At 44.4% G+C, this 27,972-nt stretch overlaps 2 protein-coding genes across 4 annotated transcripts; both read left to right on the plus strand.

Moving 5' to 3' along the window:
- Positions 1 to 635: 635 nt before the first annotated feature.
- Positions 636 to 6,168, plus strand: ccdc92ba (coiled-coil domain containing 92Ba; the record flags this gene model as incomplete). The annotated part of the gene is made up of 2 exons (XM_079733712.1): positions 636 to 768; positions 5,423 to 6,168. 2 exons carry the CDS (start codon positions 636 to 638, stop codon positions 6,166 to 6,168), a joined length of 879 nt encoding a protein of 292 aa, XP_079589838.1.
- A 3,740-nt stretch (positions 6,169 to 9,908) lies between these two features.
- On the plus strand, positions 9,909 to 27,926 carry cluha (clustered mitochondria (cluA/CLU1) homolog a). 3 transcript variants are annotated; one of them, XM_079732564.1, is made up of 27 exons: positions 9,909 to 10,212; positions 13,668 to 13,849; positions 14,568 to 14,739; positions 15,874 to 16,017; positions 16,124 to 16,251; positions 16,513 to 16,667; positions 17,652 to 17,777; positions 17,878 to 18,025; positions 18,121 to 18,213; positions 18,409 to 18,843; positions 18,976 to 19,235; positions 19,491 to 19,909; positions 20,632 to 20,733; positions 20,834 to 20,934; positions 21,317 to 21,469; positions 21,718 to 21,780; positions 21,898 to 22,142; positions 22,314 to 22,398; positions 22,489 to 22,642; positions 22,766 to 22,905; positions 23,008 to 23,088; positions 23,214 to 23,339; positions 24,040 to 24,161; positions 24,253 to 24,346; positions 24,442 to 24,576; positions 24,716 to 24,789; positions 24,945 to 27,926. In XM_079732564.1, exons 1-27 carry the CDS (start codon positions 10,080 to 10,082, stop codon positions 25,069 to 25,071), a joined length of 4,197 nt encoding a protein of 1,398 aa, XP_079588690.1. In that variant the 5' UTR covers positions 9,909 to 10,079; the 3' UTR covers positions 25,072 to 27,926. The 3 variants fall into 3 exon arrangements, with proteins under 3 accessions (XP_079588690.1, XP_079588691.1, XP_079588692.1); XM_079732565.1 differs by having other exon boundaries at positions 19,491 to 19,822; XM_079732566.1 differs by lacking the exon at positions 9,909 to 10,212 and adding an exon at positions 11,104 to 11,158.
- Positions 27,927 to 27,972: the final 46 nt, after the last annotated feature.

Genomic DNA, 27,972 nt, shown 5'->3' on the forward strand with positions numbered 1-27,972 from the left:
GCATGATTTCGACCACCAATGTTAAACAAGATGCTCCGGTCAGGGCACTTGTTTATCACTCAGATCAATCCGATTTCTTAAAATTTTAAAGGGCTTTGACATCAAGAGGTAAGCCTGCCAGTTATAACTGTAAACGTGTCATTTCTGACATTGTCAGTAGACGGAAGGTTTCCATCGTTAACAGTTTTGGATTTAATTCCTGGTTTATACTGCATGACCTAGATTTAGCCTACCTAACTTTATTTTCGCTACATCAAAATTGATTGTAAATATGTTATATGCTAAACTTGGATACTTGTATTTCAGCTATAGCACAGGCACTGAATAATATCAAACATAATCACAACAAGATATTTCCATTTTGTAGAATGGTGAGTATTCGATGATTGTTTGCTGTCTGCCTGTCTCCCTGTCTGTCTGTCTGCCTACCTGCCTATACCTGACTGACTGTCTGTCCTTCAGTCTATCCGACTCCCTCTCTTTTACCTAGTGACAGAAGAAAACGTGTTAAAAGTGAAAAGCAAACGACCGAGGCGAGAGTTACCTTAACAGAACCCTCCTATCCCCTAACCCTAGCCATGTCTGTTGTTTCACCTCTCTGCCTGCAGTGTGTGTGGAGCTGGGAGGACTGGACCATGGATTCTGAGTGCAGCCTGCCTGGTCAGCTGGCCAGCGTGGAGCGCAGCACAGTTTTCCTTCAGCAGGAACATGTCACCCTGCTCCAGGGTCTCCACCTGGAGGTCCTGGCCCTGCAGAAACGATGCACAGGTGAGCCTCTACCAGTGTGTGTGTGTGTGTGTGTGTGTGTGTGTGTGTGGGTGTGGGTTGTTTGGAGAGCAGTTATTATCAGGAGATACTACATGTACAGCTATTTTGGTCTAATATGCATATAGTGTACAATACTGTGACTCACCTAAGGCTATGATGTCATGCCTTGATTCCTGTAGGCCTAGGTCTTGTTCTCTGTACGTGGCCTTGTGAACTGGCTCTCCATTTAATCAAGCTGTGAGTCTGAGGGGTTCTGCTGATGCTGTGCATTACAGATACACACCAGAGACCAGCTATGGATAGTCACATAAACAAACCCATCCATCATGCAGAAGTCCTCTATGTTTGAGCCATAGTGATCCATATCAATTAGATTAGACCGTTAACTGCACTGTGTGTGTGTGTTTGATTGTTTTTCTTACTACCAGCCTTAATGAAGAAGCTATAGGTGTCGAATGCGACTAAGAAAAAAGCGAATTAATCCAGATTCGAACAATCCCCCCATAACATCAGAGCTTGTTTTTTTCACCATTAAGGAGATTGCTATTTAATTGCATGGGTGGTTTCTCTCTTAGCAGGAATGAGTGAATGTTTTGTATGTCCTTGAGCCTTTCTAGAATTAACCAGATTCCTGGATTAAGTAGCTTGCAGTCATGTATCAGGGTGCATGTGCAATGGCTTGTTTTAATTGAAGATGTATGAGAGGTTTCTGCATGCGCACACAGAAGCTCACATGTATGCATAAAGAAATATTCTCTCATGCTTCCTTAAAATGACTGTGCCTTTTGCTGTACATTATATCTGATGAAATGGAGCATGGTTGAGACATCACTGTCAGTCACTGACACTTCGGATCAGGCACATCTCTCCATCACTGCCTAGCTGTTGGCCTTTTGCCTTGGGGACTTCATGAGCTGTTAAGACTGACCAATCAGGATCCCATTTGAATCATGTATTTGAATGGATTATGAAGGTAACCGGGCGAGGCATTCACAGCGTGGGGCTGATTATGTTGGTTTGACAGTTTGCAAATGAAATGCGAGATTGCTGTCGGTAGTCAGCTGTAAAAGCCTCAGCAGAGAGAGAGAGAGGGTTTGCTGTGCTAGCAGAAGGAAGAGGTGTGGCAGAGTGTCAATCAGAGGATAAAAGTGTAGCTAGCGATTAGGGCTACTCCTATTTTTATGTTCACATGTCTTTTTTGCCTTTGTGAGTTTCACTTCATTATGAATCATTCATATGCACACTCCTATATTATTTATCACTTTGAAAAATCTTGAATGAAGATTAAAGGAATTAGGAGAATTTTCATCTTCCCTTTCCAGAATAACATAATGCAGAGATCTACTGTAAGAGAATACTATCATTCATAACTTTTAAGATATCATTACTTATGTATTAGTAGTAGGCTATTGAAGCAGAGCTATGAGCAGATCTTGAACGAGCCTATATAGGTATCTTGTCTGCAGCCCCTCCAGATGAAGACTAGTCACAACAAAGAGAACAGAGACCCAGCAGGCCATACTCATGCCTGTTTAAAGGCCCAGCAAATATTGAGGCATGAGTTATGAGTTAATTCCTTCTAAATTATTAGAACATAGTAACCGCCTTATCATGTTTCAAATATATAATCCTGGAATCATGAGCACTTTCCGATTTGTCTGTTAAAAGTGTCCTATGCAAACCCAACATCATATTTACTGTGTTTCACTGCATTTTTTTCAATTACACATGATGCAATTGGTTGACTTGGTTCACTGTGAAAATATATAATGTGTTGTGTTATCGTGATTACATATCTGTTCAGGACTGAAGTCTCAAGATACAGTACATCTGAGAGTATATCATTACATCCCCACACTGGCGCCAAAAAAATCGATTGAATACGTAATCCTTCAATAATGAGCCATAGCCAGACATGATATATATAGGTTGTTGCAATCCGATCATATAGGATCAAGTGTTTCATCCTCTGCGGCAGTCTTTACAGCATACTTCTCTTCTTTCCTGTCCTTCTGCTCTCAGAGCTGGCCTGTGAGCTGAGTACGAAGTCTCCAGGTAAAAACCAAATAGGTAAGTCAAGCACTGTAACGTTGCTGTTCTTCTCAACGCTCTTCCTCTTGCTTTACTCTCCGCCATCTTCCCTGTGGAGCGGCATGAGGTCTGAGCAGCATTGTTTATGCAGCACTCTCCACATGAACTCTCTTTCGGCACTTATAGCCTCACAACATTCATCAGTCTTTTATACACAACCACTGCATCCATAGCCCTCCTCCTCCTCCTCTCCCTCACCTCCCCCCAGAAGGACACTCTTTCTCATCCCTTTCTACTCCAACCTCTTTCTTTCACCTCATTTAGACAAGGGAAGTGTGCTCACATAACATTTAATAGATAGCATTCAAGGAAAGCAGATGGGTACCATTTTGTTACACAGCAGATCCAGAGCAAGGAGGGGGATAAAGCCCAGCTGCAGCTCATAGGAGCCATTAGTGCTCGTGATCGTTTACACACACACACACACACACACACACACACACACACACACACACACACACACACACACACATACACACACACACACACACACACACACACACACACACACACACACACACACTCAAACTCATACAGACACAACCCACACACCAGCCTGGCACATTGATTTATTCTGTTCTGTTTTTCCTGCTCTCCTCCTCCTTGTGGGCCCAGAGGGGGTGTTGGATTACAGGCCCTCTGCTCCAACAGCAGCGTAGACAGAGACAGACAGAGAGAGAACAACAGGAAGGTGGAGTAAAAGCACTGGATGAACAGACGGATAGGAAGGAGTAGGGAGGGGGGGATGCAATGGGCTGCAGACATGGGAGGACGAGAGAGAGAGAGAGAGAGAGAGAGAGAGAGATTCAGAGACAGAGCGGTAGAAAAACTGACACAGATGCAGAAAGAGATATTCCAGAACTACGTATTTGGGATAAGATGTGTCCAGTTTAAGCCATGAGCTCACACAGGGTGGGCTGGCGCTGTAAGACCCGATGATGCAGGTTTGCTCAGCGGCTGCAGGCGCCATCCTGAAGGACATGCAGAGCAGGGATTAGAAGAGAGCGAGAACGGTGGAGCGAGAGGATGTTTTAAAGGAAAGGGACGGCAGAGGCGAAAGTGAGACCCAGGATTTGAAAAAGAAAGAAAGAGCGATGGAGACGGAGTCGGGATAGCTCCTGGTTCCTGTTGATTTGGAAAGTGGGCGGGGCTTTGCTGTACGTCGTCTTTATTGCCACTATTGATCTATGAAGTAGGGTTTTAAGTTTTAAGTGGATATAGATTTCACTATCCTAGTCCCCCTGCCGCCGTCCCCGGCCACCCCAGAACTGAACTCGTCTGCGTCCATCCAGGCATCTCTTTCCAAGTCACGATGACCTATTTCGGGGTGGTTGATCCACCAAATGCTTCTCTGTGGATGTAATCTGACTTTACCCTTGGCTGAGCTGTAGCTTGACAACTCTTTGCCTTCTCTGAGGAGTGTACTGCACTTATTATGTGCTTTGGCAATAAATAAAAAACAGTGACAGCTAAATACGGATACTATGTAATGGCTCTGGAACAGATGGCTAATGTACGAGAAGAGGAGCCATCAGCACTTCTAGTTGGATTGGTTATTGTCTCAGGAAAAATCGGTTGATGTGTTTTACTTGAGTTTAGCTGTTAAAGTGGTTTCTCTACAAACCTAGGCCTTTGGCCAGGGTATGGTGATGTTTATGTTATCAAAATGTTTTTTATTTGCAACGCTGTTTCATGTCATAGTTTGCCCTCTTTTGAGTCATTTTTTATGATTCTCTGCCAGTCAGGGTTATTATCACACAGGGTTTGTGCGTGCCTCCCCATAACAATTTTTATCCAATGAATCATGGTCTTATTGATACTGGGGATATCTTTGTGTTTGTAGCTTTAATGTTTTTGGTTTTAACCTTCTTCGATGATCAGTGCCCTTTTCATGAACCATGTAAATACCTGGTTCGCTTCAAGGCCTTTGGATCTTAATTGATTCGTTAACGTATGAATCTGTTGCTTGGCCATAATATCCTACGGCATGATTTCCCTTTTTACTATGAAGTACACACAGATGTTACTTCCCATGTGCTTAATAAGGCTGCCCATATATGTGAATACATGCAATTTTATAAAAAATGAATGAAACCATTTCTGTTGCACTCACCTCAGTGCACACCAGTACTCCGATCTGATGGTCTGTCACATCACAATCTGAGACGGTAGCGCCTTGGGAAACAGAGATGTAGCGATAGAGCCTTGCATGAAGAGAGAAAGGAGACTCCTCCGACTGGAAGTGCCTGGCCTTCTGCCTCTGTTTAAACACACTAAAGGCCATATATTATTTTCTTGTTTGCTCCTGAATTATGCGCAATAGGCTTTTATAGCAAAGTTGCTGATTTACAAAATGGTTGGGCTGGACTCGACTGAATTCACAGCGTGGCTTCTATTCAAGATCTCATTTTAATATCATCTGGGCCATCTGGGCTAAGCCCATATTAGGTATTTGGGCCTTAGATATTAGGCATGGACGATAGATATGCTCTTTGAAGGACTGCTTTGATGCGTGTGCGTCTGTGTGTGTTTATGTGTGTGTGTGTGTGTGTGTATTTGGCAGAATTGCAGGAAGAAGTGGAGCTCCTCGAAGCCCGATGTCGGGCGGCGGAGGTGGGCGTGGCCGAGAAGCAGTGCACCTTGGGAGATCTGCGGCAGGAGGTGGGCCTCAAGGGGGCGGTGGTGGGCGCCCTGCGAGCCAACCTTAAAGAGAAGGAGAGACACTTCCTGGAGGAACTGAAGCGGCGCAGCCACCGCTCCACCATGCTGAACACGGAGCTGCAGAAGCAGACCGAGGCAGCGGCGTACCTCTCCTTCCAGCTGCACGCCGCACGCCAAAAGCTGCACCACCAGCGCATGCAGGTCCACGGCCAGCGGCAGCAGAGCCTGGCCCGGGGTCAGGGCGCCCACAGCGGCAGCGGTGGAGGCTTCGGAGGACAATCTCGCTCCAGCTCGCCGCAGTGTCCCACGCTGGTGTGCGCTACGTCCCCGGTGGTGAAGCCCAAGCGTAGGAGCGTAGCCAGGCCGTTCCCGGGGCAGGTCAGGTTGGAGCGGGCCAGAGAGTGCGTTCCCAGGGAGATGATCACAGGCCCGGCAGAACCCACGGCCATGCCGGATCCGGCCCTGTTCCTTCACCCCCGTCGGCATAGGGTTCGCCCCAGGCGCTCCCCGGCTCAGAGACCGGGGAGGGCGGAGGTGGAGGAGGGCGGAGGAGAAGGGCTGGTGGAGCCCCACGATGAGGAGCTCAGAATGTCTGCGTCGCTAGCGCCCCCTGCTGCTCAGGCAAAGGCAGAACAGCAGCTGATGTAACCCACGCTGTGAAAATGTGAACGCAAACCATTTCTGACATTATCAGCTTTTTTTCAGACTGTTAACGCTATTGATTATTATTCTGCATCTTGACCGAGTTCCTTCACAGACCTGTGTCATGGGTTATTGAAAATATTAAACCTCCATCGCCATTATGGGCCACTTTTCTAATAGAAGTTATTGATATTTGCTCATACTAAACTAGATTTGGTTGAAGTTAATGAATTAGTAAGGAAGTCGATAGGAGTATGTGTTAAACACCAGGTATAACTTTGTATGCCACTGGGCCTTATTTTTGGTCAGCACTTTTTTAGTAGTGTTATACATGATCTTAAAAGGCCATTTGGGTAAATGAAGCACCTTCTTCTGTGGCTCACATTCAGCTGTGTTGTTTGAAGAGGCACCACATCGTAAATCAATCTTCCAAACAAAACCAACTTTGGTGTAGCCAACGGCTTCTGGTCACAGCTGAGAACATCAAGTGTCTGCACCTCCGTGGCTGTCTTTGCTGTGAAACCTTTTTTGAAATTTAGATATCTGATCTTTGAAATAATGTTCTCAATAATTTTATTTTTGCTTATTGTGGTGCAAGTTGGGTGACTGGATGGTTGGTAATACAAGAAGTAGGGTTAGGATATCATCTCTGACTGTGAATTGAGGTGGAACAAATACAAGACTAAGTTATGATTTAGTCAATGATTCAAAATGTTAATAAGTCTTCCACTGGTGATATATACAGTGTAGGTATATACTGTTGTTTTTTTACTGTCTTTCCCCACATGTCCAATTATAAACCTGAGTGAAGGCTAGATACACCTGCGGTATTAACTATACAAACCTTGTTTCTTCTAGAGGCAGTGCCCTAAAAGTAACATTCATATTGGAGTAACGGCTGCAATACTGTAGTGGATCCATTGGGTCTCACTTCTTTGACCAGAGATGATGCTCAACATCTACCAGGGACTGTATTTGTTGCAATCTTTTATCTCAGGAATAATGGATCATGACAAATGTACTTTTTAGGATCTTCATTTCAAAAGGGTGCTTTGAGTTAGAACATGCTGTTATGGTCATTCTTACACATAGTAGTCCGACTAGTAAAAAGTCAGACTAATGTAAACAGCCAGATACGATTCATGAAAAGTTTTGCAAATTGGATTGAATGAAATATTGAATCAACAAATATGTTTCCATGATTAGGGTAGAAGAAATTTCTTTGAATCGGTGCACAACATAAATTGGCCTCGGGAAGCCAGCCTACCTATGGCACACAGACTATGTGAATCTGGTCTGGCTTTTTGAGACTACAACATGATCAAATTGCTGTCTATGTTTTCATACCAATGCAGAATTATACCATTATATCATTTATGATTATTGAGAAGGAGTATATTGTGCTAGGTCGTCTTGCGTGAGACCTTTCCAATATCTTTGGTCAAAAAAGTGAACCATGGCTCAGAGACTGTTTTTGTAGGACTCTATGAAAATTATTTCATTCTATAATGTCCAACCTGTAGTTAGTGACACCTGTGAGAAGACAACTAAAATTAAGTAAAATCCTTATTATGATTGAGCCAAAATTTAAATACATATACCAAGAGATATCATCTGTAACCTAAGACCTGAGCCAACTTATTCAGGCACATTTTTACTGTTGGAAGCTTCTAATATTGCTCTTTTAATGATCTGAGGCTTCATCCATGATATATTTTTGTCCTTCAGAAATGTCATCTTATATTGTGTATTAGATATTACCAATAGTTTAATATTATTAAGCAGCCAGGTTTTATGGACATTTTAAGGTGAAAAGTGTTTGAATTATATTTATATTCTCAAATTAGTTAACTGTTATTTTTCTGTACTTTCCTCATTTGCCTGGAATTATTAACTTGACTAGAATACGCTGTTACCGTTTCTGCCCATTTATAAGAGACATATGAAAAGGTGAAGTCAAGTATGCTGCGTTAAGAGAAGCATCAAGCTTATTGATATGCTGAAGGCACCGAACGGAAAATATCTGGTCTTCTGCATCTAATACTCACAAGTGAATGTGTTGTTTTGAAGATTCACTTTGACTGAAAAGCCATTTTGCATGAATGTGCACTATTTCTCCTCAAGATTTGGAGAACAATAGCAAGAATACAAAGCTCTTTTCATTGTTGCCCATAGTTCATTCAGCTTTTCCTGAAAGAGGTGTTTAGAACCGACTGTTGAACTTCAAAAGATATAGTACACCACGAGCCAAATAAAGGCAATCAGTTGACCATGTGCATCCTTCCACCTTTTTATAACACAGTAATAGCATTATATCTCATTCATATCTACACTTCAGCCCCATTCATCTTGAACAACAATCAGAACATCATGATCATTTAACAGGCTTGCATTATGTGCGTATTGACTCAGACTCTTGGCCTATACGTTGAGCCAAAGAGGTCGACCAGAAATAAGAAGTGTGATCACGGCGGAATGATTTGATGCCTTAATAAAGATGTCTTATTTTTCCTGTTTGCAATAGAGAACGTACTTTTGATTTCATATTTGAATGTCAGAGCATAGTAGGCTACTATATTGGACATCAGAAGAGCAGTGCAGGGAGGGGATAAGCTATTGATGTTCAGCAGGATTGTCTTCCATCTTAAGCTGCTTATCCCAAAAGTGATTTAAGCATTATCATTTGTTGTAGAATCAATTTATAACATTGTTTGTCAGTAGAAGCCTGTCTCTATAATCCTTTCCTGGATGAGACCACTAAATATTGTTAATCAATTTCCTTTTTCTTTTTGGAACTATAAAGTGTTTTATTTACTGTTATTTTGGTCCAAGCAATAGTGCTATGTCGCACCTTCTGGTTTTTGGTATATGTTTGCACACAATGTAATTCTAGATTGTTATATGTTTTGTAATTATTTTGGTTGAGTGTTTTATTGACCTTGATTACCGCTTATACTGTGTTAACCTCCTATAGCGAACTATACTGTACACATAATTTGAATAAAACTGAATTGTAGAGACTGTTGTCAGATTTCTATTGAGAATAACAGTTGTTAGATGAGTTCAAATTATTTGGTTTCGAATGATCAAACCCAAATCAGGACAATAAATCATTGTCCTGATTTTGGGTTGTGTTCATTAGTGTCACTATAAAATAATAAGACATAAAAATAACAAATATTTAAATCTTAGTCAGGCTGAACAAAGTCTATGTTTCATGAAGGTTCTCAATATTGACATTGGTAGTGTTTTGAGTTACATTGGCCCTTTGTCCATTTTGGGTCTCAAATATGTGTTACTAATAACTGGGATATGCACATGAAGTCTATAAAACATCAATTTAGCCAAATATGTCCATACAATATTGATATGATTATCACTTAAATTTGAGGAAAGAGCTACATTTTGGATTGCTTTCAGAATTCTTATACCATTAAGCTTAGGTTTGGGAGTTGTACCATTTTAAAGTAAAATATGCAATCTATAGTATGAGTTGTACAGCAGTCAATCATATTATGTATTCAAAACTACTGTCATCAGGTTGTCTTCCCCTTTCAACCCAAACAAATTATAAGACGCAATCCAAAAATAACAGTCAGGTCATGGTGACAATGTAAAACCAATTTCCACCAGGAGGCTGCTTCGACTTTTGGCAATTCGGCATGTCCTTGCTGAAGAGATTTGATATGACTGGCTTTCCGTAGTAGCGTTTATACGGTTGAAGGGAACGCAAAGGCAAAGGGGTCAAGAGGAGGAAACCACGTGTGATTCCATGTACAGCACTGTCCTCAGATTGTTTTTGTAAGCTAAGCTCATACCCTTCGCATGTAGCTGACTGCTGGGAGACCTGCTCAGACGTCGCGAATTCATAAACTTGCAGCCTTTTCCACATCTTGCTGATAAACTAACCGCCCGACATGGTGAGCAAGGCGGATGACGTCCCAGCCACTGTGCCTACTTGTAACCCAGATGGTGTTTCTCATGAACCGAATGGAAACCAGGACATTAAAGAAAGCATCAAGGCAACTATGAAGGATCCGTGTGCTTGCGGTAAGGTCACTCTTGGTCGGGTTAGTGTAGATAGTGGAACTATCGTGACATGTTTTATATGTTTAATACAAACACTGTTGCAACAACCTTCTGCCAGAAGAAGTGGCTCAAGGTTTCAGTGTTTAGGCATAACGTTACAATGCATGTGTAACTATGGAGTGATGTATGGCCGTACCACTGTATAGTTCATGCACTGTTCTGTAACAACACCTCCTGCCTAGCAGCTAACCAGATTGAAGGTACTTCTATGGCCAATGTCACCAGAAGTATGTCATGTTTACCAGCCTTATTCCTTTTAGGTTATGACGGATGGTTAATCAAACCCACCTGGTCGAATTGTCTCATGCGTTTTGAAGTCCTACCTAAACTGATCACCAGAATGACTTTAGCTCTGGGCTACTACTGGTGGCTGGCTCTGTTTATAACTGCTAACACAAGCTAGCTAGCGAACAACTGTCACGTTGGTCGAGTCCATAATGCAGATGCTCTTTAATATCAGAGAAACACAAAAAAAGACATTATACTCCAGTCCTAATATCCACGGATGACAGCATGAACCTGATCTACTAGCTGACCTGGCGCACATGTCGTAAGGAGTAGATGAATGACTGAAGGTCACCTTCAGTGGAATAGCTCATGTAAGTCTGATGAAGGGGTTTCACGGTTGGATTTGAGCTGTATAGCTTCAGATGTTCCCAGCGAATCAATTACATACTATGTCGTGCTCGCCATTATTGATGATTAAGACTGACTCATCATGCTAAAAGTACTAGTTCAGAAGAGCCCCGTCCAGTACGTTACGTGTACAGAGTCCCCCCTCCCCCTTCTCGGTGCCGGTAGGTCGAGTGTTCCTCGACCGGGAAGCGGAAGCGGCGTCTGTAGAGCAGTCATGGTGCATGTTCGGTGAGAGAAGGTTATACTTCATGAATGGCTAGTTCTGCAGCTGGTAAGTAGCCACGTTCATTTAATTGCATGCATGTCTTTGCATCAGATTAAAGTCAATAAGACGCTGAGGCAAACAAGTCAGTACAACTGACATGGTCATCTCTGCCGCACGTGATTTCGCTTGGAAGTTTGGCCTGTAAGTGCTTATAACGTTACAACTTCATAATGAAGGACTGCACTGTGTGTCACTGTCGTTCATAGCAGGTTGGCTATAGCTGGGGTTCCTCCTCAAATTCAGTTTCAGAATTTGCACATGAGTTTTCAGATTTTGTCTCATTTAACCACAAATAAGCAATCGAATGTTCAGGGCACTTGAGGGATTTAACTTTGACTTGGTGCTGAATAAGTACCTTGTGATGCTTCACAATAATGACCGTACTTTGACAGTTACAAAAACGAAGTGCAAATAAAGCAGGCATGATTTTGGATAGGGTACAATGTTGGTTTAAAGGGGCTTAAGGGTTTTGTGGGGGGGAAACGTGAACTAGTTAATCCCAGAAATCTTAGTCAAAGTCCAGAACTGAGCACTCAACATGCTGCTAGTACCTTGCTTGATGGCACTTGTCTTCTTGGTTTTCTTGGTAAATCAAAGCCTTATATTTATCTTTAAACCATGCCAAACTTCCACTTCTGTACATGATTTGTGTACGCATAATTGTATTATCTGAACTTAAAATTTGTCTTATGCCCATTGGCTCTTTTTTCTTTATTCTTCACCAGTCTTGTTTAATCAAATTGAGTTTCCCGCAGTGAAAATATGTATTGCGTTATTCCCATCTATTTTATTTAACAAAGCCGGCCATTCACTTTTTTAAATAGTTGTGAAATCTCATTGCTAAACATGACTCGGCAGTCTTCCTCAGACTGATATTTTGTATGTGCAACAATAGGATGCCATCTTGTGGTGCCACACGTTTTTAATTACAAAGACCTTGTGTGGTGTTTTTAGGGCTGTTAAGTGTTTCCATGGCAGCAGTCGTAGTCCTTCGTATCTTTATCAAGGTCCACAAAGAGGGTGGATTCTTGGAAACTGAATACATTAATTGAGAGTTAAAACTGATGTTGGACTAGAGCAGTGCTTGGCTATTGCACAACATCAAGTAGTATTCCATCAAATGTGTTATCACAGTTGCTCAAATAGCCCTGTATGTTGGCCAGAATTAAAATATTTTATTTTGCAGCCTTTATGGTTTTCAGACAGGAATTGTACTGACAAACATTGCTACTGCTATTTCTGAGTATTTTTGAATGACACTTTTCTGAATTTATTGTGCTCAATTGGTCCTTTGAAGGGTACTTGTTCATTTTTTAGTGACCAAGTTAGGAGACAAGTTGTGTTCTCAATCATTGACTCTTGAGGTTCTGTCAGCTTCTGTCAGCTTGAGTATTGATTAACATGTTCTCTGCTGTTAGAAGTCATGTTGTGCTTGCCTGTGTTATTGGCTTTTGTATTTGATGTTTGTTAAAAATGGGGGGGAACTTCTATAAATCTTTGAAATTATATCACATGAGATATGTAGTGGTAGATTTCAATGCAAAACAATGTTTTCCTTCGTTGCACTGCCTTCCCCTGAATCACTTATCTTTGCACAATATCGTTGTAATGATGGCCAACTCCAAGGAACTGTATGTACTAATGACACCGAAACAATTAGCTTTGGATATACATAGAGCACAATACTTTTTGCAATTATGCATTGGCAGCCCAACAATCTTTTGTCTGCTCAGGGCGATTTTGTTTGGTATTCTGAGCGCGGCTGTTCAGCCTTATTCTGTTGTACACCGCCATCCCTCCCCCCACCTCAGCCTGTCCTCCAGTGGGCCTCCCCAGCTCTCCAGTAACCCTGACACTGGCGTACCCTTGACGGTCAACAAGGACATCGACTGGCAGCAGTTGTCTCAGCTAGAGGAACCATTTGCTCAGCTGCCTCATGTTATTCCTGACCTCTGTAGCGTTGATGCCCCCTCCCACAAAGCAAACAGCCCCTTTCAGATTTGACTGACAAGTGGCTGTTACTTGATCAAGTTAATTTGCAAGGAATGCTTGATTGTTTGGTGATGTTTGTTTGTCTTATTTGCCAGTGCTGGCGCTTTCTATTTCTGCGAATGTTGTCAACCTAAAAGCCTTTACATTTCTGTCATCGACAACTTTTTTTAGATTTTTGATATCTTGTACTGAAGCATCCACATCACATTGGCCAATAAGGCACATTTCTATGGCACAGGCATAGCTCTGATGGTTAACATTCTGCTGATCATAAATATTTCAATGATGTTCCTGGTGGTAAGGTCGAATCTGGAGCGGTGTTTTGTTCAGGACCGTGAGGCAGTTTTAAATGCTTGTGAGCAGATATTTAACAAACTCATTTGGAAGCAGTCTCTATACGTCATATCTATCTGAGAAGTGGCCTTCATCCTTGATCCCCAACCATACAGCGGAGCATGGGCGATTAGAAAAGGACCTAAGGTCTAAAGGTCACTCTCCCCTTTTTTTTTCCTCTTCCCATCAGAGCACAGCACAGAAACCTCAGTGATGAATGGCGGTGGGGCCCCGGAGCACACAGCGGAGCTGGAGCCCAAACAGGATGGGGATGCTGGGGATGATTCCAACGAACAAGAAGTGATTGTGATCCAGGACACAGGCTTCAATGTCAAAATCCAGGCCCCCGGGACAGAGCCCTTTGACCTCCAGGTATGGCGTCTCCTCAATCCAAGAGTAATGACGCGTCCACAAAGCATATACACTAGGTCCTAGAGTACTTGCACCATTGAGCCTTTTTTTGTAAATATGTGTGTTACGGCTCCAGGATGTTCGCTTGCTACGTCTGGGGCGGGGGGGGGGAGTAGGGGAACCATAACACATGTAACTGTTGGACTGACTGGGAGAACAATAATGCATGGCACAACAGCAAACTAGTTACATAGGTATATTTATTTGGCGAGCATTCCGCCAAGGGGAATAGGGAACTATAAGCGGAGCCAAATCAAAGAAAACAAGATAAAGTGACAACTAACTAGTGCACACATACAACCTAGCTAATACATACAGAGGGTGGCCCCGCTTCTAACCTGATGTGATAACAGAGGAAAACTCTGTGATGGTAGTGTACACCCAAGGGTATCTTACCTATTCACCTAAACCCCTATGGCATCTCAAAAACAAAGGCAACAGCATGACACAGCCAACAAACAGGCAGACAATGACGTGTTACAATGGAGACAGGCAGGTGCAGGTTATCAAGGCCTGATGACACTGATTGGCCATCAGACAGCTCCCAGATTGGACAGGGGGTTGGACGATGGTGGAGGAACAGCCAATGGCGTGAGACCTACAGAGAACACAGGAAGACACAGGAAAACAACCACACGTAACAATTTGTAAAAGGGTTGATGTCCCCTCCCTCCACCAGGTCTCTCCCCAGGAGATGGTCCAGGAGATCCACCAGGTGCTGATGGACAGGGAGGACACTTGCCATCGCACCTGCTTCTCCCTGCAGCTCGACGGCAACGTGCTCGACAACTTTGCAGAGCTCAAGTCCATCGAAGGCCTGCAGGAGGGCTCCCAGCTGAAGGTGGTCGAAGGTGAGGCCCCTTTATGTTCTCCTTCCTCATGGGAAAAGACGGCGCCCCCACATTATGGCAGGGGAAAGATGGCACGAAAAAGTGACATCATGATCAGTGCAGCGGGCCTACAGGTTACGTTTCTTAAAACCGTGATAAATCCAATGTCCAGGCATTAATGTTTAAATTAAATCTACTGCTTAAAGTAAATAGTATGCTGTAGGGGTGGGAAAAATAATCGATTCGTCGATGCATCGCGATTCTGTGTAGAACGATTCCGTCTCGATTCAGATAAGATTATAATCGGAATTAAAAAAAATAAATATATGTAGATTATTATTTTTTATTACTATTTTTATTAAATTTGTTCGCCTCCTGCAACATTCTGTTCGACAGAGAGGGATAATTTGAGTACTTTTAAAATTATTTAATTTATCTTCAATGTTTAGTGGCCAATCTAATTTGTCTGGACGTAATTGCGATTCAGCCTCCGCATAGCATGCATGCAAACTCACAGCCAGACAAAAGAACGACAAAAAAGTTCTTATTCTTATAATTGACTAAGAGCAGCTTTTTCTTTAATGACATAGAAAAGAAAGATTAGAAAGAAAAGAAAACTAAATCTGTTTATTTTTTACCTACTTCCATAGTGTGTTGTAATGCAAGCTGCATTTATTATTGCATTGTTCATAGAAAGTCATATTTGTGACAAAAGCTTTTTCTCTGATAAAATATTAGATAAGGTAATTAATCTGTTGATTTCTTTAATGATCATCACAAAAGTAGGAAGTGATTAGTAAACTCTGAGTAGCAAATTCAGATGTGTATATATATTTATATATTTGAAAATTCTGCATGGAAATGTACCAAAAAAAATAAAACTGTTTCGAGATGCATCAATTATCGTTTTAGAATCGAATTGTTGACCTCTGAATCGGAATCGAATCGTGAGGTGCCAAGAGATTCCCACCCCTAGTATGATGTTTCACAAGACATTTATGTTTGATGATTTACCCTAAATATAGATCATGTATGTCTGTTTGACGAATGAGTAATGAAATAAGCAAATGTTTCATTCCTTGTTAAACATTTGCAGACTCTTTCATTGACAAAATGTGCAGCGTGTATGACCTGAAAGTACGTGTTTTGTTGCAGAGCCCTACACAGTACGAGAGGCCCGCATCCACGTGCGTCACATCAGAGACCTGCTGAAGAGCCTGGACCCCTCGGATGCCTACAATGGAGTAGACTGCAACTCCCTCTCTTTCCTCAGCATCTTCACAGAGGGAGACCTTGGAGGTTTGTGCTTGTCTGTGTTTTATGTATTTATTAGATTTTGTATCCAAGCCACTCAATATTCAGATGGTGTATACCTTGACCCCTGCTCCTTGGTGTCAATCGATAGATAGCGGCAGGAGGAAGAAGAAGGGCAGTGAGCTGGAACAGATTGACTGCACCCCTCCGGAGCACATCCTCCCCGGCAGTAAGGAGCGACCCTTGATGCCCCTCCAGCCACCCAACAACGACTGGAAGGTAAGAGGCCTCTTCACTTCTCAGGACCCCCTACTTAGTACAAACAACCAACCTTGATATAGGCTACGTCATCACGGTGTTAACCTTGAAAATAAAAGCTAATAGGGTGCAATGAAATGACAAACCAATTGTTTAACAATGACTCCGGTTCACTCTGGAGTTACTCCTGGTGATGTAAATGACAGATGTACATGATTGATTTGAAAGCTTGAAACATGGAGCCATGCCCTCTTCCTTCTATTTTGGCTCCGCTCGCCCCAGCCCATGCAGTGCCTGAAGGTGTTGACCATGAGCGGCTGGAACCCTCCACCGGGAAACAGGAAGATGCACGGCGACCTCATGTACCTGTACATGGTGACGGTGGAGGAGAGACACATCAGTGTCACCGCCTCCAGCCGCGGCTTCTACCTCAACCAGTCAGTACCCCCGACCTCCACCAGGCAGTACATCCTACCTCATACCTCAACCAGGCAGTACCCCCGACCTCCACCAGGCAGTACATCCTACCTCATACCTCAACCAGGCAGTACCCCCGACCTCCACCAGGCAGTACATCCTACCTCATACCTCAACCAGGCAGTACCCCCGACCTCAACCAGTCAGTACCCCCGACCTCAACCAGGCAGTACCCCCGACCTCAACCAGGCAGTACATCCTACCTCATACCTCCACCAGGCAGTACCCCCGACCTCCACCAGGCAGTACATTCTACCTCATACCTCAACCAGTCAGTACCCCCGACCTCATACCTCCACCAGGCGGTACCCCCAACCTCATACCTCCACCAGGCGGTACCCCCAACCTCATACCTCCACCAGGCGGTACCCCCAACCCCCGACCTCCACCAGGCAGTACATCCTACCTCATACCTCAACCAGTCAGTACCCCCGACCTCAACCAGGCAGTACATCCTACCTCATACCTCAACCAGTCAGTACCCCCGACTTCAACCAGGCAGTACCCCCAACCTCATACCTCCACCAGGCGGTACCCCCAACCTCATACCTCAACGAGGCAGTACCCCCAACATCATATCTCCACCAGTCAGACTGATATCCCTTATGAGTGACACCTTGCTAATCAGGATATCTATTTGGATACCGACCAGAGCTTAGCAGGCTTTGTCCGCTGTGTTGTTGGGTCACCCTTGGTCAGCCTAATGAGCTTGTGTTGGTTGCGGAAGTGTTGCCCAAGATTTCATGGAATGCATGAGGCAGTGTGCCATGTGCTTCTTACGAATAATAACGGCAGTTTAGGGGATCCTGCTGCTACTGCAGAGCTTGATCCAATGCGTTCTGGATGTACTTGGTCTAGTCGACATCCTACATTTTTTGAATACAATTCCAGGGTTGGCTGTCATAATTCCATTGTGGTTCTGAATATGATATTCTGTATTGCAGATCTACCACCTACACATTCAACCCCAAGCCAGCCAATCCAAGCTTCCTGAGTCACTCGCTGGTAGAGTTGCTGAGCCAGATCAGTCCGGCCTTCAAAAAAAACTTCAGCGCACTGCAGAAGAAAAGGTAGGACCCTGTCGCCCAGTGTGCGTTTATATTAACATGCACCGAATAAGACCGTTAATAAGTATCAAAATGATTCTGCCCGCCATGTCTCGCCGACCAGAGTCCAGAGACACCCGTTTGAGAGGATAGCCACACCCTTCCAGGTGTACAGCTGGACAGCCCCGCAAGTGGACCACGCCATGGACTGTGTCCGGGCCGAAGACGCCTACACCTCCCGCCTTGGGTACGAGGAGCACATCCCCGGACAGGTGGGCCGCGCGCACGCCTCATTAAGACTGAACGATTCCTGTGGGGAAACAAAGGGTTGGGTGTGAAGGGTAACGTCTGGTTGATGGCTTCCCAGACGAGGGACTGGAATGAGGAGCTGCAGACCACCAGAGAGCTGGCCCGGAAGAACCTGCCAGAACGCCTGCTGAGAGAAAGGGCCATATTCAAGGTACAGTACCCAACGATCCCATCTCGATGGCTGCTTGTTTGTATATGAATAGATGCCCAACTCCAAACACAGCTTGGCTAACTACAGTCGCACGGCTTTATATCTTATTCAAACTCTTCTACCAAGAAACAGGTGGGTAATGTTTGATTAACAACCGGTCGTGACGAACTCTTGCCGTGCGTCCCTCTCCCGCAGGTCCACAGTGACTTTGCCGCGGCCGCCACCCGGGGCGCCATGGCCGTCATCGACGGCAACGTGATGGCCATCAACCCCGGCGAGGAGACGCGCATGCAGATGTTCATCTGGAACAACATCTTCTTCAGCCTGGGCTTCGACGTGCGCGACCACTACCGCGAGCTGGGCGGGGACGCGGCAGCCCACGCCGCGCCCACCAACGACCTGAACGGCGTGCGGGCGTACGGCGCGGTGGACGTGGAGGGCCTGTACACCCTGGGCACCGTGGTGGTGGACTACCGGGGCTACCGCGTCACCGCCCAGTCCATCATCCCCGGCATCCTGGAGCGCGAGCAGGAGCAGAGCGTCATCTACGGCTCCATTGACTTCGGCAAGACGGTGGTGTCCCACAGCAAGTACCTGGAGCTGCTGGACAAGACCAGCCGGCCGCTCAAGGTCAGTGTGAGGGACTACGGACGAGGAATGAGCACGAGGGATCCTTCAGTTACAGTATCAAGTGTATTCAGAGAGGCCCCCGCCTACTTTTGGCCCTTCTGACGCGCTCCCCCCGCTCCGTCCCTTCCTCAGGTCCAGAGGCACGACGTGCTGAACGAGAAGGACGAGGCGGTGCAGCTCTGCTCCTCCGTGGAGTGCAAGGGCATCATCGGCAACGACGGGCGCCACTACATCCTGGACCTCCTCCGCACCTTCCCACCCGACCTCAACTTCCTGCCCGTGGAGGGCGAGGAGCTTCCCCCAGAGACCCAGAAGCAGGGCTTCCCCCGCCTGCACCGCCACCGCCTGGCCTGCCTGCGCCAGGAGCTCATCGAGGCCTTCGTTGAGCACAGGTGTGTACCATAAACATACCATACCAGATACATAACTGGTGTGTATGCATACACAATAGGTGTTTATGGATCCACAAAGGGTGTGTTACGATACACGACATGTATGTTACAATTGAGAGTTGTGTTATGTCAAAGGCTGTGTATTGATTCACCATAGGTGTGTAACGATTCACAACACCTTTGTAACGGTGCAGGTGTGTTGCATACACGGTGTGGAATGGAGTGTATAGCATATAACGTTAAATTCCCCTGCAGATACCTCCTCTTCATGAAGATGGCCGCGTTACAGCTCATGCAGCACAAGGCAAACAAAGATTCAACCAAAGCTGCCGCCGCCGCCGCCACCGCTAACCAACTGGCGCTGCCCACCACAGAGCCAACAGAGGTCTCTTCAGAGATCCCCCCCCCGGAGAGCAAGGCCCCCGAAGAGCAGGCCGCCCCCACAGACGCCCCCCAGGTGGACCAGACCAACGGGCTGGAGTCCCCCTCAACGGCCACCGCCACCGAAGACTCCCTGGAGCCCGTGGTCAACGGGGTGTCTGAGCCCGACGGCACGCAGAACGGGCAGGTGGAGGGCCCGCTGGGGGGTAAGGAGGCTGAGGAGACGATCCCAGGGTTAGCCCAGGCCAAAGAACTGGCGGAGTCCTTAGTTGCCGAAGACGGATCCGGTATTGGTACGTCCAGCATTAGTACCGGCATGGCCTGGTCAGAATGGGGACAGCTATCTTTGTGGAGAACAGCCTTAAGAAAAATATTCTAATAAGGGTATTTTCATATGTTTCTATGTTTTCATATTTTTGTAAGATTAGTATCTGGAGGTGGGTGTTCTGGTGCTGCTTAGTGCTTGCATCGTGGCATTACGCCATAGTTTTAAATGTTTTCCCCTGGATAGCTGTCTCTACTCGGTCCTCAGCCTGCATTGGGCTAGAGCATGAGCCCATAACAACGTCCTGTACCCCTAATGATTAGAATACCAGTGTTGGGCCCTCTCCTTTTGATTTGATTTTCCCCTGAATACAAATTGGTTCTTTGAATGAAATAATCATGGCAGATATGATTTATTTGCATGTTTTCAACCAATCCTAACCGAATCCATCCTGTTGCTACTTAACTGATTTATGAATGTGATGGTAAAGGTTATTTAATTCATGGTAATTTATTAAGAATTTCCTATCATCCACGTGATTGTGGATTTTCTGGCTAATGGCAATGTGAAAAATGAATGGCTTTCAGAATATAATCAATGAAATAACAATGATCTGTCCACTCTTAACTGGCTGTGCAACATGAACTGACTGACTCTGTAGCTCTGCTGTTTGGGGGAAAACATTAACCTTCATTCATTTGTTTTTAAAAATGACTTTATATTCATGTTTTGCCTTTTGTACGATCCCAGACCCAAAAAGCAGGGAGGTGGTCCTGAACGCCTGCAAGGCCGTCGGCTCCATCAGCAACACCTCTTTCGACATTCGCTTCAACCCTGACCTCTTTTCCCCCGGTGCGTATCTTCCAGACCCTCTTATTTCTGTATTTACGCAGGAAGCTCTGTCACCATTGGCTGGGCCAGCACTAGGGCTGACTTTGTGGTGCTTTGCCAGGTGTCCGGTTCCCCGAGGAGAGCACAGACGACGTCCAGAAACAGAAGCAGCTCCTCAAAGATGCCGCTGCCTTCGTGGTGTCTTGCCAGGTTCCCTCGCTGGTATGGGAAATCTATCTCTCTTGCACACCTACACCCAACCGATGCACGTGAGGATGTGGTCTTTTCATGGGGAATTTATCATTTTGAAACCTTTTGCTACATTGAGTTATCTCCAGTAAGGGCTATTTACATGCATCTTTTTACATTTCAACACAAGGACTCGTTTCATTGTAGGATTGTCCGCCGCAATGATAGACAGCTGAAATAATGCATGATGATGATTCATGCTAATTTGATAGCTATATAATGCGTGTTATGAGTTTTCTGCAGTAGTGGGCCTAAAAAAAACATAGGGCCTAGAACTTAGAGGTGTTGTATCTGCAAAATGCAACCGTACATATGCACATGCGCATCTTCATCCTTGAAGTATGTTGTGTTTCAGGTGAAGGACTGCCTGGACCACAGTGCCCTGCCCATGGACGGTGCCACCCTGACAGAAGCTCTGCACCAGAGGGGCATCAACATCCGTTACCTGGGCACTGTTCTGGAGTTTGTGGAGAAGACCCCGGCGAAAGCCAAGTTGGAGCACTTCTATGTAAGGGATTCCTCTGGCCGGTGATAACACTTTGACCTGAATTTAATTTAATAGTCGTTATACAAAGAGGGGTTTGGTATGTTATTCATCATAAGGTTGTTGATAGCATTTCTTCTGATTCCTACCAAGACGCCCTGTAAATGTATTGGATTATATCCCTACGGTTCGAGTACAAAATACCTTTCCAAACACGCTTTATCACTGACAGTAGCACTAACCCTTTGTTCTTCTATTCTCTGTATGTTTAGAGAATAGGAATCTGTGAGCTGATAACCAGGTGTGCAAAGCATTTCTTCAAGACATATCTTCAGGTTTGTACCGTTGGTCTATTTGATGTCGTAAAATGAAAAACCGTTACATTTTTATCAGCAGTTTTACCGCTTTTTATTGCCGGTCGGGTGTAATCCTTGCCCCTCGCCTTCCTCCAGGGTGTGGAGTTGTCCGCTCTCTCGGCCGCCGTCAGCCATTTCCTCAACTGCTTCCTGAGCTCCTTCCCCGATGCGGTAGCGCACCTTCCTCCTGACGAGCTGGTGTCCCGCCGCAAGAACCGCAAACGGCGCAACAGGGTGCCCGGCGGCGGAGACAACACGGCTTGGGCTAGCCTGACCCCCAGCGAGCTGTGGAAGAACATCGCCACCGAGGCCCAGAGCTACTATCATTTCACATTGCAGTGGTAAGCTCAGAGGTGCAGGATTGTCTAACCACTGCTTCTGGGTTTGAATCCAATGATCAGCAGCCCTTGAGCTAGCTGCACATTAACGCAACTTACTTTTTCACTCAGATGAAACAAATGGGCCTCAATGCCATCCGTTGTGTGACTGTGTTGTGAACATGATGATTACAGTGAAGGAGTGGATCAGGTGGTGGAGAAGCATGGCCTGCAGAAGATCACGCTCCTCAGGGAGATCTCCATTAAGACTGGCATACAGGTACCCTTCATTCCCAAGGTTGCGCTGTATGCCCTGTCCCCTCCCGGTCTGCTTCTCCGACTGACCCATGTGTTTCTAATCTCAACGCAGATCCTGATCAAAGAGTACAACTTTGACAGCCGCCACAAACCAGCCTTCACAGAGGAGGACATCCTGAATATCTTCCCAGTGGTGAAGCACGTGAACCCCAAAGCCTCAGACGCCTTCCATTTCTTCCAGAGTGGACAGGCCAAGGTGCAGCAAGGTGAGTCCATGATTTCCTCATGGATGCGCTTGTACTCAATTGATGCAACTTCAGTTGTTTTGCTTTAAGCTTTCCTGAGCAGCTTCCAATGCGTGCTTGGTTGTTAACGACATCGTCCTGCAGGTTTCCTGAAGGAGGGCTGTGAGCTGATTAACGAGGCCCTGAACCTGTTCAACAATGTGTACGGAGCCATGCATGTGGAGATCTGTGCCTGCCTGCGTCTGCTGGCTCGCCTGAACTACATCATGGGAGACCATCAAGAGGTGAGATCAGAACACCTTTTAGGTCTACATATCCATGACTATGAATGATTGAGATTCATACGATGGATTGTTTATTCACTTTTAATGTTTTGAAACCAACAGGCGCTTAGCAACCAGCAGAAGGCAGTTCTGATGAGCGAGCGAGCCCTGGGCATTGAACACCCCAACACCATTCAAGAATATGTACGATATCATCTTTGGTTGACTTGACATGCATGCATACAAATATTAAGATTGATATATTTTTAAAGGCCTTTTAAAGGCCTTCTTATTTATTGTTTTGCCGCCTGTCTCTGTCTTCGTCTTAGATGCACTTGGCTCTGTACTGTTTCGCCAATGGCCAGCTGTCCACTGCCCTGAAGCTGCTGTACCGCGCACGTTATCTCATGCTAATGGTGTGTGGGGAGGACCACCCGGAGATGGCCCTGCTTGATGTAAGTGCACCTCAGACGTGGTTTTGTCTCACTCGTTTGACATTTGATGAATTTAAGTCGACATTACTTGGTCTTAGGCTGCAATATCAATACAAATCTGAGTTGCATGAAATGCACACTCTTTTTGCTGCTATTTTTTAATGATGAATTGGGTTTTGTGATATTTAAAGTAATATGAATGTGCACATTATAAATATGGTGTGGCTATTAAAATGGTAGTCTCACAAATCAGAATTTGGATAATCTAAAGGCTGACAGTCTAGCTCAAATCTGGGTGAACATGTGTTTTTAACCAATCGTGTTCCTGGAGGTGGGGATCTAATTGGGTAATGAGTGAACACATACTAAACTGTAAAGTAGTACAACAGTAGTAAAAGGTTGTAGAAGAAAAAACTTTCAGAAGCTTAAAATAAACACAATCTAGACTCACCACTGTAGATGGGTTGCCGGAATGAATTATTTTGTATAATTTAACTGTTACCAAACAGGAAACCGGGTGTAACTTATTACGCCTTGCTAATTAAATTTATTATTTTTTCTTTGTCTACCATATTTCATCCTTTTTCCATCTCATCTCAAGGAGATTTCCAATTATTTACAGTTTCATGTTGTTGAGCCCTGAAAGCTATTAAAGACCTCACCAGCATACAGCGTTGCTAGTAGCTCCTGTTGTGAATGTGATCCTGAATCTCCGCCACAGAGCAACATTGGCCTGGTGCTGCACGGGGTAATGGAATACGAGCTGTCCCTGAGGTTCCTGGAGAACGCCTTGACCATCAACACAAAGTACCATGGTTCTCGCTCCCTCAAAGTGGCCCTCAGGTAGGCATGATGGTCAAGCATTTAGGGTAAGGTTTTTACAAATAGTGACCTTTTTAATAATTCTAAACACGTGCTCCTTCTCATCCTACAGCAATCATCTTGTCGCAAGGGTCTACGAGAGCAAGGCGGAGTTCCGCTCCGCACTTCAGCATGAAAAGGAAGGCTACACCATTTACAAGAACCAGGTAAACAGTGAATTCACAACACGAGCTGTTGCGGACACTCCCTTCCCTATTGGATGAATCCTGAAACACGGCATTACCTTATCGTTTTCTTTCAGGTGGGCGAAGCTCACGAGAAGACCAAGGAGAGCTCAGAGTACCTCAAATATCTCACCCAGCAGGCCGTGGCTCTGCAGAGGACCATGAATGAGATCTATAAGAATGGCTCCAACGCCAGCATCACGCCTCTCAAGGTGACCCATTAAGAATCGTGCAGTGTCTGCACTGCGTATCAAAGCTGTTGATTTCAGGGAGGGTGGCGAGGCAGGTGTCTGTAAGGCTAATAAGGCGAGGTCTAATTGTGTTTTTGTGGTGTTGTCTCTCGTTTGCTAGTTCACTGCTCCGAGCATGGCCAGCGTTCTGGAACAGCTCAATATCATCAACGGCATCATCTTCATCCCCCTCAGGTATGTTGAGAGAAGACTTTAATTGACTCCGATCTATTTGTTTTTGTTTCCAGAAATCGTTTTGCTTGATTACCTTTTTGAGTCCACTATTGTGTTCCTATCTCTACCACCCCTTGCTAAGATTGCAGCAATGCTCTGTGTAATTCCCCTTCCAGCCAAAAGGACCTGGAAACCCTGAAGGCGGAGGTCCAGAGACGGCAGCAGCTGCAGGAGTCAGGGAAGTTTGAGGAGCAGACGGCAGACGGCCTCCTGGAGCTGGATGACAAGATTCCTATAGATTAATGTTGGAAAGCCCAAAGCAAAGCTGCTTTCTGCTGGTTTGGGAGGCTGTAATGCCACAGAAATGTAATGGAGCCTGGAGGACCTGAGAACTGAGCAGTCCGAATATATAATGAAAATAAATGGGAGGGTGGGGGGGGGGGTTGTCTGGGGCAGTGGACTAATCTGTATAAACTGTGTGCAAAGTTTAAGGTTGGGCAATACAGACAATGCACTTCCTACAAGGTAGGAAGGAATGGGGAATTAAATAGATAATTGTGTAGAATTTATGTAATGTGCAATCTGAATACTCTCCTTGGCCCATAAAAAGGTGATGAATCCTCAGAATCCTCACAAAGGTCTTTCAACTATCTGCTGCTTGCTGTGTTTCTATGTGTGTGCGTGTGCGTGTGTGCGCATGTATATGTGCGTGCCGCAAAGAGAATGTGGCCAGAGAAGGAGACCAAGAATGACCATGACATTGTATACCAGAGCCTTATCCACTGTACCATACCTCCAAATACTCCTCCCTCTGGGCTCTTATAATTTCCCGTGACCCTCAAAACCCAAGACCACCCTTGAACAGCCCTTCATTCTTCAATATGCTCAAAACACTGTGGCCATCCCCAATGGTGCTGCAGAACATACAGCACCTAAGCCGTCCTTAGAACTCAGGGGTAAATTCTACTGTGCACTAAGACCAGAACATGGTCGATACATTTTAGATTTATCTTGAGGGACTTTGGAACGTAAACTCCCTCCTCCTGTTGGTCTCCTAGTGATTTTTCCTCCGTTATTTAGTCCTTGTGGACCTTATTGGTTCTGTAGTTCTGTCATTTCGACTCACTACATACATCGTTCCTTCGCGTTTCTGTCTTTTCATCACAGCTATTTCGGTATCCTACGGTCCCTTTTCCTCGGCAGACGCACAGTGCAGGTTCCAATTGTTCTAATTATTAATTTGCTCAGTAGGTTCATTCTTTGGTTTTTCTTTTTTTTTTTTTTTTACTAAAAGGGGAGAAAAGCCTTTAAGGTTGAGTATTGGTTAATTTGTTACCAAGGCCGTTTTCAAAAGAATACGAGTGGAGCGTCTGTAAATCTTTAGTGGATTTAGAAAATTACTAAAACTGTCACAGAAACTCGAATTTGAAAACGTCCAGTGTAGTCCGGAACAGTATATATCTTGTCCTTGCTATATCCAATCTTATATTTTTCCACCTTGATAATTTGTGCATGTATGTTTGTGTGTGACTCTGTGTGTTTATGTTTGGTCCAATTTCTTGGCCTTGAGATTGTGATCTTTGCTGCTGAATAGCTTGGATAAGCATCAAGTGAGCCATGACTATCCAAACATTTTATTTTTTATACCACTAATGGAAAATGTAAATGGAAGTCTTAGCTGTGCATATTAAAACAATTGGCTATGGAATTTAAACAAACTATTTTTTTCCGCTACCCAACTCCCAACAGATTGCAATATGACGCATGCCAGCGTCTTATTAATATGCAGCATCTTTCTCACCATTTTGTGATGTTTGAATATGATCAATGCACAACGCCACAGAAAGTGAGTTAAGAAGGGCTGCATTAATGTAATGTACCAAAAAATTGATAGTTTTGTGTGCGCTTGTATACATGCAATGTGATCTCCCCTGCTGTGTATTTTTGTTCCAAACCCTGGTGTCTACATGTGTGATTAAAGCAATAGAGCTGGTGCTGAACATCATTGGTTTAGAAGTGCAGCTTTTAATTATTTGCTCTACAATGTGAACTGGTGTACTAGCAGCTGGATTTTTTGTTCGAGTGTATTCATTTGGGGAGTGAAGTTACTGCAGTAATATCCTAAATAATTACGCTTCTGAAACATAATTTGTGCATCAATTAGAACTCTATACAAATTGTGCCTATTTATGCTTCAGAAGGAAACCTGTTTGGTAACTGGTGGAACCATTAGCTTTCTTAATGGTGGCAGTGTTTTTTCTTTCCATGGTTTGATGTCCCTTCGTTGTTTGACTACAATTTGTTTACCCCTTACACTTCTAAAATTTCTCGAAGTATAGTTTGTATGATTAATGGATCATACATTACATTTACTTTCTCTCCCAAGATTGTATATTTAGATGTGCACGGCCACCGTATCAATAACGGCCGCTGGGTGTCGCACTTGAACTGCGCCTCTTTGATTTATTGTCAAGTGTGGAAGGTGGCTGGCACAGTAACTGATGCACATTTTCCAAATGTAGGGATTTTTTAAATAATCCTACATTCCAAAGACTGCTACCTGTTGAACATGCTTTCAGTTGAGCCGAAACAGTTAAGGCAGAGTAATGGGACTGTGGCTAATTATGATTGAATTACGACTTACACGGTGATTTTTGGGACCGTAGTGGAGACAAAGTTGCACAGCTGAGTTCTTTGTTGAAATTGTATCAACCTATTTCCTAAACAGATTACCTTTTCAAATATAGCAGAATAATTACTCATGTTTACGGTAGAGTAAAAAGTTAAATTCATGTTTGTTTTAATCTTTGCATTGTTAAAACGTTTAATGTCCAAAGTGAATGAGGGGGAAATGATTGGATTTTGCTAATTGTAAAGTAATTAAATTTACTATTCAAAGCAATTTGAGCTCAATATTTGGTGTCTTCAAGGCTCACACAATGGTCCGGATATATCGTCCTAGATATATGGGGTGGCACGTTTGGAATAATGTCGTGTTGTGGTCGATCTGGGCTTCAGAGTAACGCTTTGATTTCTCAACTGTTGAGACTATTTTAATACATCCATGAGACTTCGACACAGCCATCATAAGCAAGTGTAAACCCTGCTTCCCCTGTAACATATTTGTCTGCTTTTCACTAAATAACAATTATTTTTCATCTGGGTATTCTTTTATATTAAAACGAAATAATAAATTGTAGTTCA

The sequence above is a fragment of the Pollachius pollachius genome (genome assembly GCF_949987615.1).
Source record: "Pollachius pollachius genome assembly, chromosome: 3".
NCBI lineage: Eukaryota > Metazoa > Chordata > Actinopteri > Gadiformes > Gadidae > Pollachius > Pollachius pollachius.

What these genes read in the sequence shown, in the direction of transcription:
- cluha (XM_079732564.1), top strand. Translation starts at nt 10,080, where the DNA reads ATGGTGAGCAAGGCGGATGACGTCCCAGCCACTGTGCCTACTTGTAAC. An exon ending in CTTGCCAGGTTCCCTCGCTG is followed by an intron (nt 20,935 to 21,316) that starts GTATGGGAAATC and finishes GTTGTGTTTCAG; the next exon opens with GTGAAGGACTGCCTGGACCA. An exon ending in TCATGGGAGACCATCAAGAG is followed by an intron (nt 22,906 to 23,007) that starts GTGAGATCAGAA and finishes TGAAACCAACAG; the next exon opens with GCGCTTAGCAACCAGCAGAA.